General features: G+C 38.7%; 1 protein-coding gene across 3 annotated transcripts; it reads left to right on the top strand.

The window, feature by feature from the left end:
* The first annotated feature begins 1,312 nt into the window (after positions 1-1,312).
* On the top strand, positions 1,313-19,366 carry LOC131348008 (carotenoid-cleaving dioxygenase, mitochondrial-like). Of its 3 annotated transcripts, XR_009203872.1 has the most exons (15): positions 1,329-1,449; positions 2,923-3,061; positions 5,073-5,159; positions 8,282-8,468; positions 10,119-10,330; positions 11,525-11,640; positions 12,210-12,312; positions 12,438-12,566; positions 14,450-14,610; positions 16,018-16,185; positions 16,297-16,434; positions 16,555-16,737; positions 17,899-18,059; positions 18,463-18,573; positions 18,672-18,688. XR_009203872.1 is itself a non-coding variant. In XM_058382522.1 (14 exons), the coding sequence occupies exons 2-14, from the start codon at positions 3,055-3,057 to the stop codon at positions 18,786-18,788; spliced, it is 1,719 nt and encodes a 572-aa protein (XP_058238505.1). In that variant the 5' UTR covers positions 1,331-1,449; positions 2,923-3,054; the 3' UTR covers positions 18,789-19,366. The 3 variants fall into 3 exon arrangements, 2 of the variants coding, with proteins under 2 accessions (XP_058238506.1, XP_058238505.1); XM_058382522.1 differs by lacking the exon at positions 17,899-18,059 and having other exon boundaries at positions 1,331-1,449; positions 18,672-19,366; XM_058382523.1 differs by lacking the exons at positions 2,923-3,061; positions 17,899-18,059 and having other exon boundaries at positions 1,313-1,449; positions 18,672-19,366.
* Positions 19,367-22,413: the final 3,047 nt, after the last annotated feature.

Raw genomic sequence — 22,413 nt, 5'->3', positions numbered from 1 at the left:
TTAAATAGAAAAATAAAATAAATTGTACGTCCAGAATAGAATAGAATAGATGTAGGGTGGTAACAAATGAATATAAGGATATTTCACATATTTTTATTGCACAATGGGGGGAACATTGGCAACTGGCCAGATGGCAAAGGTCTGCCATAACGATCTGATTCGTTGCGCCCATCATAAATGAAAACTGATCACAACGTTAGCTACAGTTAACACCACAAGCTTACCTTATGGCTAAGATCACTTTCATTATAATCAGATCCAAGAAAATTAAGTCAATCAGAGGTCATATATGTATAGTTTTACGCAAAATGTTAGCTGTTAAATATAAGCTAAAATCTTTGTATTTGACTAAAGAGTGGTCCACCAAAAGGCATCATATCCACAGAAAGCATTCTGTTCCAATGTTGGCGAAGTGACTCCTTTTACACAATGGGCTTACTAACCCAATCCAAGAAAGAAATTTCCTTAGACAGCAACCTAAAATGGAGATAGAAGCGAGGAGCGTTTGTTAAGTATTACCTTATTACCTATGCTTATGGATACTGCTGGAAGTTCTACATTTCCCATTGGGATCAATCAATCAGTCTGTCTGTCTGTCTGTCTGTCTGTCTGACGGTTCTACCCAGTTACAGAATCGGGTCATTCTTAGGTGCTGGCGATAATCATATATACATTTTCTAGCTGAGACAAAAGACTCATCTTACATGTCTTCTATTGAGCAGCCACACACACACACTGTTCTCTGTTTCTAGCTAAGGATCTCTGCCATCAAATTGTGTCGAAACATAGACAAAGGCTTAATACCATTTCTAAAACTTTTTGTTCCCATTAGTACAGAATATTCCATAGTTGTGAAATGGAAGAATTTAGGAACCATCAGGACTCTTGGCCAAAGTCAAACACCAGGCTAGAAGTTCCTAGTTCAGGGACAAGAACACTAAAGCATGAGTGAAAAAGATTCTCTGGTCTAATGAGACAAAAAATGAACTCTTATGGTCGTTCAGAGTAGCCTTCAGTTTCAGAAATATGGTTTTATTATATGTTAATTTGCACCATATATCCCACTTCATTATTGAATGAAAAACTCTAATCCTATCTCTGTAACCTTGGTTTCCAGTGTATTCAGAGCACAGTGGAAGGGTTAATGTTAAAAATAACAATTAATTAGAAAAACAACAAGCAAACGAAATCAATAAAACATATCCTACGTAGAATACACCCACCCACTTCTTTAGTGAGCAGAGAAGCATCTTACAATGCACAGCATGCCAAACCGGCTTGGTCAGAACAGCAGAAATCCACAACAGGTTCCATGACCGCCAGCCAAGAATAGTAAGCTGAGGCTACAGTGGGCACAGGCTCAACAAAACTGGACAGCTGAACACTGGAAAATCAGGCCTGCTCTTTCCAATCAAGTTAGGCTGTCGATAAAGAAGCTACTGAAAATGAGTGAGTGAATATAAATACAAATATGCTTCCTTTTAAATAATAATCTATTTGAATTGTTCCTAATTGGACACCTTTCAGTGTATTTCCAATTTGTAGATCAAAATATTGCCAGATTTTCACTATGGTATTAGATTTTTGGATTTCACTACATGCAGAAACAACAGTTTTCCCTGGTAACTTTGTGAACTATGTGTATGTACTGCCATGACTGTATTATCAAAAAAAAAGAAGTCATAATACTGTAATAAATAATATGTAATAATAATATGTAATAAATAAATGCAGATGGGGTATACTGTCATAGAAAATGAATCAACAACTGGGTGTGATGTGATGCATTCCCATCTCGATTGTTTTTAAGCATCTAATTTTATTAGCACTTCGCAAAGTGTTTTTTTCCTCTCATACTACAACAATTTGTAAACATAGCTTGCTGTTTTTAATTTTTTTTCTTATTATCATTTATGTTTTAGCAGGATTTAACAATCATACCCTAGCTGCTTTTGTTAATCAGACAATAAAAGCATGTTAATATTATCCTGGGCTGCTCTTCATTGGGGGCTCTGGTCAAGAGACAGGGAATCATGGATAGATTAAAATCTATTTCAGGAAAAAATTAAAAAAAACACTGCAGGTTTTTGTTACATAGCTAAATATGAATCATTCAACACAATAATGACCCAAAACACAAAACCAATTCAACAAAATAATGCCTTAAGAGGACACAATTACTTGACTTGGTAGCCAAACAGACTAAGTCAGGGGTGTCCAATCTTATCCAGAAAGGGCCGGTGTGGCTGCAGGTTTTCATTCCAACCAAGCAGAAGCTACACCTGATTCCAACTGGCTAATCAACTGATCTTGGCTTTCAGTAGACTCAGGTGTGGCTTCTGCTCAGTTGGAATGAAAACCTGCACCCACACCGGCCCTTTGCGGATAAGATTGGAAACCCCTGGACTAAGTGCTGCATTACATGCAAAAGGTGACTTAAAAAAAGTATTAGTTAAGGGGTGTGCACACCTATGCAACCAGGTTTATGTCTTTTATACAGACCTTATATATCCAAAGCATATCCATCCATCCATCCATCCATCTTCTATACCACTTATCCTACACAGGGTTGCAGAAATATTGGAGCCTATCCCAGGGACACAAGGCGGGGGACACCCTGAATGGGTTCTCATCACAGCCACTGTATAGGTGCTTTGATAACAAACAAAACAAAGAAACAGATGAAGTGAAAGAGACATTTTTTTCCACACCCCTTTTCCTGCTCACTTATGGATCAAAGTTCATCACATTTCCTACATGACTGCACTAAGTATAATATACTGAGCACAAGCTTGTTTTACTCCCAGATCAAATTCTAAAGCTGTCTTTTAATTCATTTGCAGTTCATTGTTAGGTGATTAAACATACATAAAGGAAAAACCCTGTTCTAAAGGGTTTAAGCATGTTTCTTTTTCTTACCAGGAAGTGTCCCAGTTACAAGCATGCTTACATAACTTGACCAAAGATTGCATTCCTGCTCCAGTGCAAAGCAAACATATCTGCGTTACAGTTGCTGTAATCTTTCAGTGTGGGATAAAATATATACAATTAGCCATGATTGGTAAGTCTGATTTTTACCTAATTTTTGTTCCTGTTCTCCAGTCTAACAGCTTTCACATATGTTTAGGCTTATGTAATGAAACATCAGAGTCTATTCACATCAGAGTTGTCCCTGTGCTAGCGTCATTTTGCTATAGAGGTAACAGACAACAGACGCTGGGTCTGTCACTAATGCATGTGATTTTCACAGTTAATCAGTTGGCTGCAGACTAGGATTATCCAGCCAGATGGGGTAAAAAAAAGCAGATTTAAATCCAATTGCTCAACAACAACAACAATAACAGGAGGTCTTGCATTAGGTATTATAATCAATGCCAAGTCATGCTGCATTACAGGATCATTCTGTCATTTTGGAAGGGTTAATTGTTTGCTCGCATTACAAAAATGTTCACACACACTGTGAGAGCTGCAAGAGATTTTGTATTGAGGTTTTTAAGGATTTGTCACACTTAATAAGCCAGTCATATTAGAAGGGGTTGTATTGTGCCAAAGAACAACACATGGACAAAATTAGTCTTATTGAGAGTGTGTATCCCAAAGAGAATGCATTAATGATCTGGATTCTTCTTACATTTCCAGACATATATACCATGCATACACTATATGACCAAAAGTATGTGGACATCTGACCAAACTGAATATCCCATTCCAGATTTTAGTCCTCCCTGTTATAATAATCTTCACTTTTCTTGGAAGGCTTTCCACTAAATTTTGGAACTTGGCTATAGGGATTTTTGCTCTTTCAGCTTTAGGAGCATTAATGATGTCTGACACTGATAATGGGAGATGAGGCATGCAGTGAAATTTTCCAGTGTGGTCGAGATCAGGGCTTGCTTATAACGGTTTGCTTATAACTTTGTGGCAACCATTTAGAGAAGAACTACATATATTCAATTCAATTCAATTTTGTTTCTATAGCACTTTTAACAGTGGACATCGTCTCAAAGCAGCTTTACAAGAATATGAAAAGTCAGAATAAAAATGACAAAGTTTAAAATGGAAATTTATATTTATCCCCAATGAGCAAGCCAGAGGCAAGAGTGAAAAGGAAAAACTCCCTGAGATGATATGAGGAAGAAACCTTGAGAGGAACCAGACTTGAAAAGCAACCCATACTTATCTGGGTGAAATATGGGTGCGATGGTCAGGTTTCCATGTACCTTTGGCCATATAATGTATTTAGGCTTGAGTGCCTAGCTCTTGTACATCTAAAAAAAACTTGAAATCCCTTTTACACTCCAATTATATGCTTATTCTTCCTGCTAATAGCACAATAACAGATATATTAGGGATATTTTAGGCAGCAAGTGAACATTTTTTCCTCAAAGTTGATGTGTTAGAAGCAGGAAAAATGGAGAAGCGTAAGGATTTGAGCGAGTTTGACGACAGGCCAAATTGTGATGGCTAGATGACTGGATTAGAAAATCTCCAAAACTACAGCTCTTGTGGGGTGTTCCCGGTCTGTAGTGGTCAGTATCTATCAAAAGTGGTCAAAGGAAGGAACAGTGGTGAACCGGTGACAGGGTCATGGACGGCCAAGGCTCACTGATGCACATGGGAAGTGAAGGCTGGCCCGTGTGATCCGATCCAACAGACAAGCTACTGTTGATCAAATTACTGAAGAAGTTAATGACAGAAAGGTGTCAGAATACACACAATATTAGGCAGGTGGTAATAATGTTATGCCTAATCGGTGTATATACCCTGAGGTTACCCTAAAATCAAAAGGATGGTAGAGAACTCTTACAGTTTATGTGGGTAGGAGAGTGTTGAAGATGCTAATGCCATGGGGTGGCGAAAACATTTTGCCTTGGCTGAATATGCATTTACATCAGCCGTCAGTCAGGTAGAACAGTTGTCTATAGCGAACACAACATTATATTCTGTGTTAAAGAGAATGTACTGTCCCAGCTGCACTTAGAAATTGGAATATTCTATTCTGTATTTCCATATAAACCCATAGCAACACGTTTTGATATCAAATTGTTCTTTCTCTGTCTTCTCCTCCACAGCCCAGCGCACACACTTCCACTTATTCCGCTCTGCCATCAGAAGCACATCACTTTTCACCATGTGTCATGGCAAGCGTCATCCAGTAGGTAAGCTCAAATCACTTCTGCCATGTGTTCCACTTCTTCCTCTCTACAGATATAGTGAAGGATATCAGATCTCTCAGGCTACCAGTGCTTCAGCTGTCTTCATTTCAGTAGTGATGTGAGTCGAGTCACTCATGCGAGTCTGTGTTACATTATTTGATATGCAGTTTGCACCATCTGAAGAATCTCACCATACTCTCTAGAGGGAGTTCTGTTTGCACTCCAGTAAAGTTCAACCCTTTCCACCAGACATTGCTAAAATGAACTCAGTAATATTGTTCCATGTTTACTGGAGGGTCTAAATGCAAACGCAAAGAGAAGGGGTGCATTCTTATACACACATAAGCATTCACTTTACCTCTAGATTTAGCTTATAAACTTTTCACTCAGGTCATACTGAGAATATTTGGAGTTGATGTTACTCTTCTTGTACTTCCTGCACTCTCTTGACTGATATCCATGGTTTCTACAGAAGTAGCACATTGTATTCTCACTATATGTCAGCATTACTTGTCAATTTATTTGTCGCACTTTAAATTCAGTAGCTTCCATCAAATTTACATTACATGCTACTCTGAAACAGCCCCTATATTCCTCTGAGAAAATTCAGACGGCTATGAATATCTTAATTAAAAAAAAACCTAGCTATATGAGGTGAATGTAAGACAGAACCACCCGTGAACCCTGAAACCACTTCATTATATCTGATGTACTAACCACAGTTATTACTATGGCACAGGGTGTTCAATCTGATCCGGTTACAAGGGCTTGTGTGAGTGCAGGTTTTCATTCCAACTAAGTAGAAGCCACATGCAATATTCTAAGATCTAAGATCAACTGGGATAATGCACTTTCAAAATGATTTTCTATTGTTGCATACAATGTAGTAGTGCACCAAAGCTCCACATGACTTCACTCTCACTTGCCAGCCTTCTAATCACACACATTTAACTACAATAACTCTCAATCCTCTGTTCGTTTGAATGATAACATCCACTTTCATTAATAGAGATGCTACCTTTATTTTTGAGTGCATGCTATTGTATTTTTTTGACATTGCCTACATTTTAAAATTGCTTTTAGGCTAGGTTCTAGTCTAAAGGTATCAATCTTATCTAGAAGGGGCCGGAGTGGACGCAGGTTCATTCCAACCAATCAGAAGTCACATCTGATAGTCTATTGAAAATTAATATAAAGGAGTCAGGCGTAGGTAAGATTAGACATCTCTGGTCTAATATGTGAATGTTTGGGCTTTTGTCTTGGGAAGTGGTAGTTCAGTGGGTGAGGTGTTGGGCTACTCCACAGAAGGTTTTGAATTGAAATCCCAGGCCCTTGAGCTGCAACTACTGGGCCCCAGAGCAAAGCCCTTAACCCTGCTCAGTTGTATAAATGAGACAAATGTAAGTTACTCTGGATAAGGGTGTCTGTGAAAATTAAAAACCTACACACACAAATAATAAACCTGCATTCTAATCCAAATCCTTGTCCATTTCATTCTCAGAGTTTGTGCTGGGTTATCAGCAGGTTTTTTGAGTATTTGGTTCATTTTCTACTTTTTTATATACTGTAGTAACTGCTTCTTAATTTAAGGAATACTGTTCCCCATTCCACCCTTTTCCAGTTCATTTTTAATCCAGCTTCATTCCCCTTAAAAACATCATACTGGTCTTAGAACATCCTTTTCTTAATAAGTGTGATGTGCTGACCAGCTTCTCCTCTCCTCTCCTCTCCTCTCCTCTCCTCTCCTCTCCTCTCCTCTCCTCTCCTCTCCTCTCCTCTCCTCTCCTGCCTTTTCTTTGGTTTCATTTGCTTTAACTTAAAAGTGTGTTGCTTTCTTTATTTTCCTTTATAATTGTTTAAGTAATGCCAATAATATTAAATGACTCAGCTTTACAAAATGACCTCAATGGTATTCTTAGTGCCTGACCAAAGGAACTAACACGAGGATGTGTTTAAGTCACTCTGGACAAGGGAATCTTCTAAATAAGCATAAACAGGATAGATAGATAGATAGATAGATAGATAGATAGATAGATAGATAGATAGATAGATAGATAGATAGATAGATAGATAGATAGATAGATAGATAGATAGCAGTGCAGTGCAAACAATGACAACAGTGTAAACAGTAGCAAAGTAAATAGGGATGTACAGAAATGTATAGAGTGAATATGGGGGGAAATATAGTGCCAGTGCTTATTGGATATATCAGCTGTTGTCCAATGAGCTTATCTTAAGCTATTTATTCAAATACATAGTTTAATAGCGAAAATTGTATTATTTGAATTTAATCGCATAAGGTTTATATTAGTATGCATAAATTTACATATAAACTTCATTTTATACTACACACACCAAATGTCATGTATAAATCAGTTCATATCCAGCTTCAGAGATGAGATTCACTCTACCATAATATAATATATTATACAGTATAATGCATGATAATCCAATACACCAGTTTTTTTTTATATGTCTTTCTTTGTGGTACAATTTGATCAGCTGTGTTTGAAATGAAATCAAAATCTTATCAAATAGTGACCAGTGGTTTCATACATAGTATATGCTGGTGCTTATTATAACTTGATTAATGATAGCACTGTGTTTTAGACCATGGTCATTTCGTGACACTTGAGTTTCAGGATTATATTCAGGTATGGAGTCTTTTTTCCCCCAAGTGTCCCATGATGGTGGGTGAGCTCTGGTTAGTTCTACCACAGTCTATGTTTTGTTGGTATATTTTTTGGTTTTTATTGAACCTAGTCCTAGTTTTAAAAAGAAAGGCAGGTTTACTAAGATGAATCGGTGCAGATTGTTTCAAAGTATGAGATTTACACATGTCCAGGTACAGAACCATATTATTTCCCTGCATTAGTTGGGAATAAAACATTCCAGAAGTGTCTGACTTTATCTTGTTATTAAGCCTTGGCTGTATGAATAAGAAGAAGATGTACCTTAAAGCTGTTATCGTGCTTTTGAAAGGTATACTGTTTTAAAGCAGTATTTGCAATATATTATGTATGTGCTGTTTGTATATTGATAAAAAAAAAAAAAAAATTTGTTAAAGATAAAGGTCTTTTTTTTTTCTGGTCAGCATGTGATGTCTGTATTTGTCTTTTCTTCAGTTGTGATCGATAAACAGAAACATACCTTCAGGAAGCAGCATGGGCTTCAAGATATTGCTCCGCTGGTGAAGAGTGTGGAGGAGACTCCAGAGCCCATCCCTACCACTGTTAAAGGCACAATCCCTACATGGATCCGTGGAAATCTTCTTCGCAATGGCCCTGGAAAGTTCGAGTTTGGAAATCAACAGTGAGTAAAGATACACCAAAGCTATTTTTTGTTTACTTTTGTCATATACAATTAAATTTGAACAGCATCATTAGTTCACATTTATTAATAAACACTGTTGACTAGTCAGCAACATTAAGATATCACTATTTTAGGTAGATAGGTCACCACCATGCCAACATCAATTCAGTTGTTACAGGGACATTCTTTTTGTAGAGACTAAAACACACATGGACACTAGACCAGATGCAAAGCCTTTTCAGTTACCTAGTGATTTGTGTTTGTTCTGAGATTTTATTATTCCTGATTGCTGTTTCATGAATATCATTTTGCCCTGATCCATTCATTTATCCTCGAGTAGGAATTGCAAACTGCCAGGGAACATGTAGAAGCCTTGCATACTGAACACAGTGACATCTTGTGGTTTGCAAAAATTATAGCAAGATAAACAGAGATTTAAAAAGAGATTATTATAAAAGAGATTTGATTACCCTGCTTTAGATAAAGCACATGCACAGTCAATTCATATACATTTTCAGTCTAATGTGCACTGATAGAAGTCCTGCCAGGTCTCAAGAGATCTAAATGCTGGTGTTTTAAAATGCTTTGGCTGTAAATGGCAGCTTCCTGTTTCTGGGTCAATCAGTTGATGCCAAATCAGTCTTGCTTATTAAATAGCTAGGACATTTCTAAGCATTTCTAAGCTATTTTAAACATGATTTTATTAAAAACATTTTATTAGAAACTATTCATGCTTTTATGCTTATGTGGTGGTTGAGTATAAGTATATCTAATATAATCTACAATTTTCTACAAACTTACTAGAAATAAGTATTTACTACTATTTTTTCTACATACAAATTGTACACTAAAAATACAATGATCTTAAATATCCATTTAATTACAAAGAATTGACATTAATTATAGTGCTTTTACATTTATCAAAATTATCACCATCCCTTTCTTTAATAAAAATTATATTTTCTTGTATAGATAACTGATATTCCAGTTACATAATCACATGGTCACTGGAATATTTAGACATGCTTTATGAAGACTATAATATTGAACTCTATTGCACAAAACAAGAATAAAGAACATTTTAAATAAGCTGTTTCATACTCCATATATCACCTTATTCAACTAACTGATATATTGGACTTTGCTCTTTTTCATGTTAACATAATTACTGTCATTATGAGAGACATCGAATGGCATGATTTTAACGTGTTTTATTATCATTATTTACACTGAGCCTCATCTTTTACACTGAAAAGAACTTTCCACTAGATCTTGGAGCTTGGCTATGGGTATTTCTGCTCATTCAGCCACATGAGCATTAGTGAAGTCAGACACTGATGTTGGGTGAGGAGGCCTGGGGCACAATTTATTCCAAAGGTGTTCAGTGAGGTTCAGATCAGACCACCTGAATTCTAGAAACCCTAGCCATGCATCTTGCTTTGCAGACAGTGACATTGTCATGCTGGAACATGTTTGAACAAGGAGTCTTAGCAGCACTGGTAATGATAGCATTCACTATGGCACAGTGAAAAGGTTCTATTTAATACTTATATTTGTTCCTGGAAAGTAAATGCAGGTGGAATTCTTCTGGGAGCAGCACAACTATACACTTCATTTTTATGACTGTCTGTATTTTCTCTCTGTTCTCAGCTTTAATCACTGGTTTGATGGAATGGCCTTGATGCACAGCTTTCAGATTGCTGATGGTCAGGTGACCTACAGAAGCCGCTTCCTGCGCAGTGACTCCTACAAGAAGAACAGTGAGATGAATCGAATTGTGGTATCCGAGTTTGGCACTCTTGCGCTCCCTGACCCGTGCAAGAATATTTTCCAGCGCTTCATGTCCTTCTTTGAGAGGATGAGTGAGTAAAGTCTGGACACTAGGCCAGGTGCATGGTGTCATTCTTAATACAATAATCTTTAATACCTTACTGTGCTGGTGTGGATTTGCACCAGGGCCAGTAAAAAAGACCATAACTGTAACTGATGTTGAAATGGTGCAATTATAAAACTCATAGCATAAGCATGTGCTTATATCAGTGTAATAGTTAATAATTTTGCTTCATTAAATGCATTTAAGCCTTATTTTCAAGAACTGAGGGTATGAAGCCTTTAGTATCACTACACATACATTAGAGCACAGTGGAATTCTTTTCTTCACATATCCCAGCCTAGGAAGTTAGGGTCAGAGTGCAGGGGCAGCTATGATACAGCACCCCTGGAGCAGAGAGGGTTAAGGGCCTTGCTCAATTGCCCAACAGTGGAGCTTGGTGGTGCTGAGGTTTGAACCCCTATCATCTGATCAACAACCCAGAGCCTTAACCACTTGAGCCACCACTGCCCCGTGTGAAGATCCTCATGATTTAATTTCCAATCCTCATTTTATATTGACAATGCTTGCACTGACTAAGTATCTAGTATCTAGAAACTAGTATCTCAGTTTCAGGCTCATTTGCATAGCAGTAATTTTTATGAGCCATTTCAATCTGGTTTCTGTCTCTGGTTTCACTGCACTGAAACAGCCCTTGCTATAGTGACCAATCCCCCCCTCTGTGATTGCCGCTGACTCTAGCCTTCTCTCCATCCTCATCCTCCTTGACCTCAGTGCTGCCTTTGATACCATCTCCCATATGCTATTATTAGAATGTCTGGCTGGCATTGAGGTAACCAGCTTTGCACTTCTCTGATTCTCATCCTACTTTAATAACAGAAAACAGTTTGTCCAGGTCAGAACTGTCCAGCTCTTCTTCACTACCTGTCTTCAAAACATCAAAGCTTGGATGGTTAATAACTCCTTAAAACTCAGCAGCAATAAAAGTGAGGCTCTTTCAGTTCCCACTTTTCAAAACCTTTCACTGTTACCACTGATAACAGCATGATTCTCATTTTCTCCCATTGATTAGATTGTTGATACAGGTGTTTAAACATCATGATTTATACATCGTTTTCTGTATGAAATAAGATTTTAAGATTTTTAAGATATTTAATGCCATGAACTTCCAGCACCCCGAAACAGATCAGCTTATTCGTTTAATACTGCAATTTTCTCTTTACAGAGCCCACAGACAATGCTAGCGTGAGCTTCGTCAAATACAAAAGTGACTACTATGTCAGCACAGAGACAAACTTTATGCACAAAATTGATCCAGACACTCTTGAAACAAAAGAGAAGGTACGTAATGTGGAATGCAATTTTTCACTCTTCTCTCTGTCTCTGAAGTTCCTTCTTTGTTCTTGATCCCTTCTTAATGGTATTTAATGTCTTGCATTCAATTTTGTCTAATAACAAAAATATGATATACTTGATATGGTGACATCAGACAATATCTTAATCAGAAACAATGCTTATCTCAAGTACTGATTTTTTTTTATTCGTGGCACAAAATCATGCTACTCACTATGCCACTATACTGCCTATAAATAATCATAGTAGTGTTTTTCGCTTGTTTTTTCTTCCTTAAATTAAATCCAGATTTTCTAGCCCTTTTTTTCTTGAGAATTTAATCTAGGTTCTTTTGTTTAAAGATGGAGGTCTAGATACTTTTGACAAAAAATTTTATATCACATACATTTATGATAAATAAATAAATAAATAAAAGAAAACGTACACAACATGCAATTAACCTTAATATAATAATCAGATTATCCAAGAATATTTTGAAAACTAAATGCAGATCTTTATGTTTGCAAATTGTTTGGATGCCTTTCACTCTTTATGGTATTTCCACAATAATGATTAAGGTGGACTGGAGCAAGTTCATTGCTGTTAATGGTGCAACCGCCCACCCTCATGTTGACCCAGATGGTACAGTCTACAACATGGGCAACTCCTATAGCAGCAAAGGTGAGATTATGACACACATACACACTTGGAGAACATAATAAATCTCATGTTTCTTCACTATAAAAATTTATGAAAGTACTTCAGACTTTTGCTTTTGGTTAGTGAAAGTCGCATGTGATTGGTAGGTGCTTTCTACAACATTATCAGAGTGCCTCCGAGAAAGGAAGCCCTTGGTGATACGCTGCAGGGTGCGAAGGTGCTGTGTTCCATATCACCTGCTGAAAAAAACAAGCCTTCATATTACCACAGCTTTGGTAATTGCACACACAAGACACACCACAGCTAATCAAGATTGCATTCATAATTTAATCTGAACATTAAACATTAAATCAGGACATCTGAAGAAAACAAAGCCAGTCTGCATCAAAAAACTAAACTCTGAAAGAGGTTATACTATATTATGGTTAGCTGCCATGTAAAAAACCCTTGAATTTCAATGAGACCAAAAAAAAAAATACAATAACATTTCAAGAAAAAAAATATACAAAATTGAGAAACATTTACATTACATATTAGAATTTAAGAAGGATTTCAACTTGAATTTATTGTAACTTATCCCATTGCAATATGATGATACTAGGTATGAGTCAAGTGTTGCAACTACCATTAAAACTCTAGGGAATGGAATATTGGATAGACCATGCATATGATTGATGAGTGCTCCCAAAAATGAATATAGAGAGAATAGCAAAACTGATGTCTAGCTGATTTCTGGCTTAAATGAATATTCTCCCAAAGCTCTGACAAGGCATATCACTGTCTATCATTAAAAATTAAACATGACTGCGTTTCAACTTTAATCTTGACTTTATACCATATTTGAGGAAGACACCGAATGATGCAACATTCTGTTGTAGATACACTATATTGCCAAAAGTATTTGCTCACCCATCCAAATAATCAGAATCAGGTGTTCCAATCACTTCCATGGCCACAGGTGTATAAAATCAAGCACCTAGGCATGCAGACTGTTTTTACAAACATTTGTGAAAGAATGGGTCGCTCTCAGGAGCTCAGTGAATTCCAGCGTGGAACTGTGATAGGATGCCATCTGTGCAACAAATCCAGTTGTGGAATTTCCTCACTCCTAAATATTCCACAGTCAACTGTCAGCTGTATTATAAGAACGTGGAAATGTTTGGGAATGACAGCAACTCAGCCACGAAGTGGTAGGCCACATAAACTGATGGAGCGGGGTCAGCGGATGCTGAGGCGCATAGTGCGAAGAGGTCGCCAACTTTCTGCAGAGTCAATCGCTACAGACCTCCAAACTTCATCTGGCCTTCAGATTAGCTCAAGAACAGTGCGCAGAGAGCTTCATGGAATGGGTTTCCATGGCCGAGCAGCTGCATCCAAGCCATACATCACCAAGTGCAATGCAAAGCGTCGGATGCAGTGGTGTAAAGCACGCCGCCACTGGACTCTAGAGCAGTGGAGACGCGTTCTCTGGAGTGACGAATCACACTTCTTCATCTGGCAATCTGATGGACGAGTCTGGGTTTGGCGGTTGCCAGGAGAACAGTACTTGTCTGACTGCATTGTGCCAAGTGTAAAGTTTGGTGGAGGGGGGATTATGGTGTGGGGTTGTTTTCCAGGAGCTGGGCTTGGCCCCTTAGTTCCAGTGAAAGGAACTCTGAATGCTTCAGCATACCAAGACATTTTGGACAATTCCATGCTCCCAACAGTTTGGAGCTGGCCCCTTCCTCTTCCAACATGACTGTGCACCAGTGCACAAAGCAAGGTCCATAAAGACATGGATGACAGAGTCTGGTGTGGATGAACTTGACTGGCCTGCACAGAGTCCTGACCTCAACCCGATAGAACACCTTTGGGATGAATTAGAGCGGAGACTGAGAGCCAGGCCTTCTCGTCCAACATCAGTGTGTGACCTCACAAATGCGCTTCTGGAAGAATGGTCAAAAATTCCCATAAACACACTCCTAAACCTTGTGGACAGCCTTCCCAGAAGAGTTGAAGCTGTTATAGCTGTAAAGGGTGGACCGACGTCATATTGAACCCTATGGATTAGGAATGGGATGTCACTTAAGTTCATATGCGAGTCAAGGCAGGTGAGCGAATACTTTTGGCAATATAGTGTATGTAGATGTAAAATCTGGTTATTTCTTTTTCTTCCCAGCCATGTCTGAGAACTATGTGGTTTTCATCGAACAGCCTGTAAAGATGGATTTGATGAAGATAATGACATCTAGAATAAGGGGGAAAGGCATAAACGACTGTATCTACTGGGACCCCAAACAAGACACCGTCTTCCATGTTGTAAACAAACATACTGGACAGGTGCCACCTTAACATCCAAGCTAAAAACAGTATTTCATAAGGGTTTTTTTTAATAATTAATTTGAGATTTTTAAATGTATTCCCCTGTTTATTTTATAAAATAAACACTGCTCAAAAAATTTAAGGGAACACTTAAATCACATTGGGATCATCTTCACATTGAGTTGAAGAACGGTTGAAGAAGATATAAGAAGTTGTCTCAATGGTCATGAGAAGCAGCCTGAAGCAGGGATCGAATCAGGATCTCCATGATAGTCTTGATCGCCTGCATTACAAAGAATCAGACCCATATGCAGGATAAAAAACAAACAGGCACTGCTTTATTAACACAAAACAACACTAACGCAACAATTAAACTTAAACATAAAATATGGGTAACAAAAATATGACTATCACATAGATACCTGAAATACATAAAAGTGTCACATCATACCGCATGAAGACCAAACAATGACCGGCAAAGACAGGTACATGGGGCTGATATATAAAGGGCAAAACATTAGGGTAAATGGGGAACAGGTTACAAGGCGGGAAAGCGGATCAATAGGCAGGGCGTGGCCTGACATATGGAAAGACAACAAAAACGCAGGCTATAATAAAATGCCTGCACCCCCTCTGGTGGTCTGGCAGGGAACTGTCTCAGTAGCTCTTATATGCACTTATATACATTGTGCAACTTGTTGAGAAAAAATGATGTGGCACTGGTCAATGAAAACAAAAAAACATCAACCCACTGAGGACTGGATATAAAATCACACCGAAAATCAACATGAAATATGAAATTACAGCCTGATCCAGCTCGCAAAAATTTCATAACAAAATTTGTAAAGGCCTGTTTCCCAGTATCTCCTCTATGCTGTGCTGGGAGACATACCAAGCCTATTTGCAATGGCATGTATGTACTGTATGTGCCATCCTGGAGGAGCTGAACTACCTGTGCAACTGGTACTGGTACCTGTTTGCAGGTACTGTACCTCATGCTACAAGTAGTGACGAGGACCGTGAGAAATTAGTCAAGAACGAAAAGGAGAGAGCAGTTGTCTGTGACCACCATCTGCAAAACCATTCCCTTTTTGGGGGGTTGTCTTCTTGTTGCCTCTAAAGTAACCCTGTAGTCACTTTCATTTGCACCAAAGCAGGTAAAACTGATTCACAATCACTTATTCTTCATCTGGACAGATTCATATTCTAGAAGTTTAATTGACTTGGTGTTATACTGTGATGATTAATATTCCTTTAATTTTTTTGAGCAGTGTAGTATGATCAGTGTTAGAATATCCTTTTATAGTTAGTTACCAATGTGCATTTGTTATCATTTGTGTTTGCTCAATGCATAATCATTAAAGTCATTTTGATTTGTTGAAAAACTAAATTAATTTAATAAATTTTTCCCTGGTTATATAACAGGTGAGTCCAGTGAAGTACCACACCAAGGCTTTATCCAACTTCCACCAGATCAATGCTTTTGAGGAGAATGGCTTCCTTATAGTGGATATGTGTAGCTCAGATGATGGCCAGGCCCTTCAGATCTACAATCTTCAGAATTTACGCAAGTCCGGAGAAGCCCTGGATGAGGTTAGAAATGCTGGATTTGCAGTTTTTGTCATTGTTTTGCGTATTTCTCAACTTCAGGTGCATTTGTATTGTAATGTGCATGTAATTTAGTCTGTGGTTTGGTTCCAAAAGGTATACAACAGCACAGACAGTTATTTTCCTCGCCGCTTTGTTCTGCCTCTGTGTATCACCAATGATACTCCACTGAACCAAAACCTCAATACACGACCCAACAGCTCTGCTTCTGCAGTCTGCCTCAGCAAAGAGAAGGTGAGCTGCTGCTGCAGAGGTCAGGTTTTTCAGAGCTCCAAGTACAGGATTGCATTATTTACAAATCTTCTGATTTTCCAAGTTATTACATCTGTTTTAAGACTCTAAATTATCTTCCAGGTGTTCTGCATGTCTGAGGATCTTCATGACAATGAACTTATTGATTATGGTGGTTTTGAGTTCCCACATATTCACTATGACCGATGTAACACCAAACCATACCGCTACATCTACGGCTGTGGCTTTGGTCACGTAGTGGCAGACTCACTGATCAAAATAGACCTGGAGAGTAAAAAGCTTAAGGTAAGCCTATATTAGTGATATACACTGTGGGGCCAAAGTATGTAGACACCTGACTATCATGCCCTTATGTGCTTGTTCCATCCAATTAAAGGAGGCAAGGAGGCCTAACATGCAATCTGCATTCCAGTTCATCCCAATTATGTTCATTGGGGTTATGGTCAGGGCTCTGCGCAACCAGAGCCACAGGAACTGCCTATCTCCATTGATTATATATATATATATATATATATATATATATATATATATATATATATATATATATATATATATATATATATATATATATATATATATATATATATATATATATATATATATTGAGGAGATTGAGATATATATTTGGCCTAATCTCACCATGTGACCTCAATGGGTACTTGCCACTTTGTAATCCAGAGTTCCAATCAATCAGATTCCTGTAGCCAACTACCCCATTATACAGCCGGGATTGATGTTCCTGTGCCAGTTGCAAATTCTCCTGGAGTGTGTGGAGTTTAGTTCTCAGGGCAAGTACATACTGAATTATAATTTTTGCTGGTAGAAGGTCCCTCCTCATGGAAGAGTGGCCCTGCAACACTATGTGCTTAAATGTTGTGCAGATGTACTGGGTATCACATTGCATTACCTATCTGGACTAACACAAAGCCTCATTCAGCCCATTCTAATGGCCTAAAGGGTCCATTCCAATTCTTTTGAGGACTCCATGATTAATGGTATTAGGTGCAATGGCACTTTTGGGGTGGCCAGTGGAGTCACCAGCTAACATTCACAACATGCCACACACCACCAACATTGCTGTAATTGGCCAAGAGAGGGTTTTATCCTGCCCAGTTCCTTGGGATTATGATGATTATGATGAATCAATTTTTCTCTTCCTTAGCTTGTGTCCTATTTCACTCAACATAAACTATCCTTAATGATCAAAAAGAAAGAGTGTACAAGAATTAATGGTTGGGTAAAGCAAGGACTATCTGACACCTGCATTTTATTCTTTTGCTCATAGAATTTAGAAATGACTGGCACCAGGGTATAATCATCATTGTCCCCAAGCACACACCTCACATTCACCAACCATGCATTTTCCAAAGCCTCGCATGGAATCTGACTTTGGTGGACTGAGGTTATATACTCACTGGTATGTGGTATGTTCCTGTTCGATTACAGGAAGCCTGAGGTACATCATGGATCTAGATCAGAGTTCCTCCATCCATGTGGGGACAATGATCCTGGAAAATGCCCTGCATCCTTGCAGCACCAACACACTTCATGAGCTTTGCCCAGCACATGGGATGTTTCCCCCTGTGGAGAGAAAGATGCTGAGCATGGTGAGATGTTAGATAAGCCAGAGGAGGAAAAGGGAGGTAGGAACCTGGTAGTAGAAGCCTGGACTAGGAACCACTACCATGTGATCCTCTGTCAGCTGTTCAGCTTCCATTATGGTTTTAGAGTCTTCCACTCTTTTGTTATGGCCTTCACTAAAAGTACAACGAGAGACAAATTAGTAGACTGGTGGTAATGAGACACAGGTGAGAATCATCATGCGTTATCATGATGCCAAGACCTTCCTCCTATCTATGACCGACCCCATGCCACACTGTGCTATTGCTGCAGTATTCTGTAATTTAATATCATCATTGTGAAGCAGATGGCATATGAAATCCACACTGAACTGTACAGTTATGATGCTCATCCAAATTGTAACTGTCTGTTTTTGTGCTCAACTATTAGGCATGGTGTCAGCCAGGCGTTTATCCATCTGAGCCTATTTTTGTCCCCTCGCCTAATACAGAGGAAGAAGATGATGGTGTCATCCTCTCTGTTGGCCTCACACCCACTGAGGTGCTGAAGTGTAAAATCCCTTAATTATTTTCAATAATATTCAACCATAGCTGTTTGCAGTTCTGTTTTAAAGTGTCTATTTTCTATATTCTGTTTAGGATAAAGGTACTTTTCTGCTGGTTCTGGATGCTAAGACATTTGAGGAAGTGGGAAGAGCTAAAGTGCCTGTTAACATTCCCCCAGGCTTCCACGGGACCTTTAACTCTTTGGTATAGGACAGATTTCATCTAGTGACAGTAAAAGCTAAGAAATACTGCCATGTTTATAAAGGACTTCACTTACAAGGTTTGGCCATTGGCAAACACAAATAAGCCTCTCCCACTTTTTTCACAAGACGTTCCCAAGGTATTCATCTCCTTCAAATTAGTTTTCACCACTTAAAGTTAGGGATTTATGTGTTTTATTGTTTTGCCTTCAAATTTTAAGTTTATTTTTAATGCTGTCATATGTAATGCAACTTGAGTTAGATGCCATATTAATCAAAATTTTCAATTAGTGTTACCAGTATTGTGAAATTACAGTGGCTTTGGAAGACATTAACACAGTTAAAGATATGAATTACCCACTTTTTATCCAGTATTGTAATGGTTGTACATAATGATGTACCTTGGAAACATGTTCAGCTCAATCAATTCAAAATGATATTTTATTACATACATTTATGCAAATATTTTACGTCTTGACTTGACATTTAAAATTGATTGCTCATCTGACCTTTGTCAAAATGTGCAGTTTTTTCTTTGTGAAACTTTGTGTATTACACTATCTATTTTTATTACATCTTATAAAATGTGAAGTAAAATTGAAATAGAACAAGTTTCCAGAGTTTCAGAGTGTTTCACTTCCATGGATTTTGTCAATAAAGGAAAAATAACCCATATATGGGTCATTGAGATACACTATATTGCCAAAAGTATTTGCTCACCTGCCTTGACTCGCATATGAACTTAAGTGACATCCCATTCCTAATCCATAGGGTTCAATATGACGTCGGTCCACCCTTTGTAGCTATAACAGCTTCAACTCTTCTGGGAAGGCTGTCCACAAGGTTTAGGAGTGTGTTTATGGGAATTTTTGACCATTCTTCCAGAAGCGCATTTGTGAGGTCACACACTGATGTTGGAAGAGAAGGCCTGGTTCTCAGTCTCCGCTCTAATTCATCCCAAAGGTGTTCTATCGGGTTGAGGTCAGGACTCTGTGCAGGCCAGTCAAGTTCATCCACACCAGACTCTGTCATCCATGTCTTTATGGACCTTGCTTTGTGCACTGGTGCACAGTCATGTTGGAAGAGGAAGGGGCCAGCTCCAAACTGTTCCCACAAGGTTGGGAGCATGGAATTGTCCAAAATGTCTTGGTATGCTGAAGCATTCAGAGTTCCTTTCACTGGAACTAAGGGGCCGAGCCCAGCTCCTGTAAAACAACCCCACACCATAATCCCCCCTCCACCAAACTTTACACTTGGCACAATGCAGTCAGACAAGTACCGTTCTCCTGGCAACCGCCAAACCCAGACTCGTCCATCAGATTGCCAGATGGAGAAGCGCGATTCGTCACTCCAGAGAACGCGTCTCCACTGCTCTAGAGTCCAGTGGCGGCGTGCTTTACACCACTGCATCCGACACTTTGCATTGCACTTGGTGATGTATGGCTTGGATGCAGCTGCTCGGCCATGGAAACCCATTCCATGAAGCTCTCTGCGCACTGTTCTTGAGCTAATCTGAAGGTCACATGAAGTTTGGAGGTCTGTAGCGATTGACTCTGCAGAAAGTTGGCGACCTCTTCGCACTATGCGCCTCAGCATCCGCTGACCCCGCTCCGTCAGTTTACGTGGCCTACCCCTTCGTGGCTGAGTTGCTGTCGTTCCCAAACACTTCCACGTTCTTATAATACAGCTGACAGTTGACTGTGGAATATTTAGGAGCGAGGAAATTTCATGACTGGATTTGTTGCACAGGTGGCATCCTATCACAGTTCCACGCTGGAATTCACTGAGATCACAGGAAGTGATTGGAACACCTGATTCTGATTATTTGGATGGGTGAGCGAATACTTTTGGCAATATAGTGTATACAACTGGTAATTGCTGCTAAATATGGAGGCTCTGTGGTTCTGTTTCCTGCCTTGTCACCTATTTCCCATTAGTCCTAAAGTCATTGTACCATGACTTGACAAAGATAGATACAAAATGGCAGGTATATATACACGACAGATCATTAGGAGGACATAATTGTGACCAGGGGGAAAAAGAGCAATAGGGAGGGCAGAACACAACACGTGAGAAATCACAAACACACATAATATGAAAACACATGACCAAAACACCTGCCAATAACTTTGGTAAATCTGTCAGGGAACTGCCCCAGTAGTTCCTTTTTTCAATTAAATCATTAGATACTATGAGATGCACAGACTCTGTACCATTGTGCACTCTAAACCTGGATGAGATTTTCTCCAAAATATTGTTATGTCCCAGTCTAGGGTTGGGCCGTACAGCAAAAGAATGGACCGGGGTTCTATTTTAAACTGTATGGAAAAGGTGGAACACAATGGTGTTATATAGCAGGAAGAATTAGACCGAAACGTTAGCGTACAAAATAGTGAGGTTTGTATTGCTTTACAAAATACACACATGAACAAAAAATACACACACAACACCAGATCCACTTCAGGGTGGACCCAGGCCAAAATAATAAACAGAAGGTATCTGTATTTTAGAAACTAGCTTACCTACAAAAAACAAAACACAAACAAAAATACAGGTACCTTCCCTAACTCTCTAAACCAAAAACAGTGAAGAAATTCCCTCATCCCCAGAATAAATAGCAGCCACACCCATACTACCGATGGGTGCACAAACATATAGTGAAGTTATTTATAATGGGATTATCTACATATACATATACAAAGAGCCAAGCAACCAAACCAAGGGACAAAGCAATAATCAAAGTCAATGGGAGGCAAAAGTCAGAACCAGAAAACACAGTCCAAGATCAAAAAGTCAAAATCACAATCACAAAATCTATCTCCAACACAACCAACGCCTCGCCTACACGTCTCCCCCTTCCCGCGTCTCTCTCTCTGGTTTATTTAGCGACAGTCGGAAAGTGGAGTCTGGAGCGGCACGCGACCTGGACACAATACACACAACAAAGGGCAACAAAGCACAGCAACACATAAACATACAAAACACATACAACGACCAACATGATGCGGGTTGTAACAATATCATTTTCAGCTATAAATGAAGAAAGCTGATTTACAAAATAAATTTCCCACAACTGTCAAGCTAAAAGCATAAAGATCAGGTCTAGATATTGATTTTTGATAAGCAGCTAAATGATTAAATATTTTAAATATGGCTGAATTAAACTACTCACTAAGTCACTGTTTATTATGGATAGGATAGTGGGGGACAACAACATGCAGCACATCTCTAAGAAGAAGTTGGGACTACACCCAGGGGATGAATAATAGGCTTCATATGTAGTAGGAGAGCTATTATATACAGGCCAAGAACAGTTTAAGAAAGCAGAACAAACTGGTTAATCTGAGGGATCATGAACTGAATGTCAAACCAGTGACCATTTTGTTAATCATGGCAATAAATAAAATTTCAGGAATTCTTTACAGGTATGCAGTTGGCTCTGGAATGCCTGTGACAGTGAGATTCAGTACTTCATTTATTGCATTTAACAAGAATTTGGGACAATGAAAGTTTTTGGAAATTATGTTGGAAAAATGTTTTGCCATTGCTGTTTTTACAGAATTCAGATGTTTCATAATGTCCCTTAGTGAGGTCCATAAAGACATGGTGTGCCAAGCCTGGATTTGATGAACTCA

The sequence above is a fragment of the Hemibagrus wyckioides genome, linkage group LG28, assembly GCF_019097595.1.
Source record: "Hemibagrus wyckioides isolate EC202008001 linkage group LG28, SWU_Hwy_1.0, whole genome shotgun sequence".
Taxonomy (NCBI): domain Eukaryota; kingdom Metazoa; phylum Chordata; class Actinopteri; order Siluriformes; family Bagridae; genus Hemibagrus; species Hemibagrus wyckioides.
Note: the sequence above shows the minus strand (reverse complement) of the source record. Positions and strands in the feature narration are given on the sequence as shown.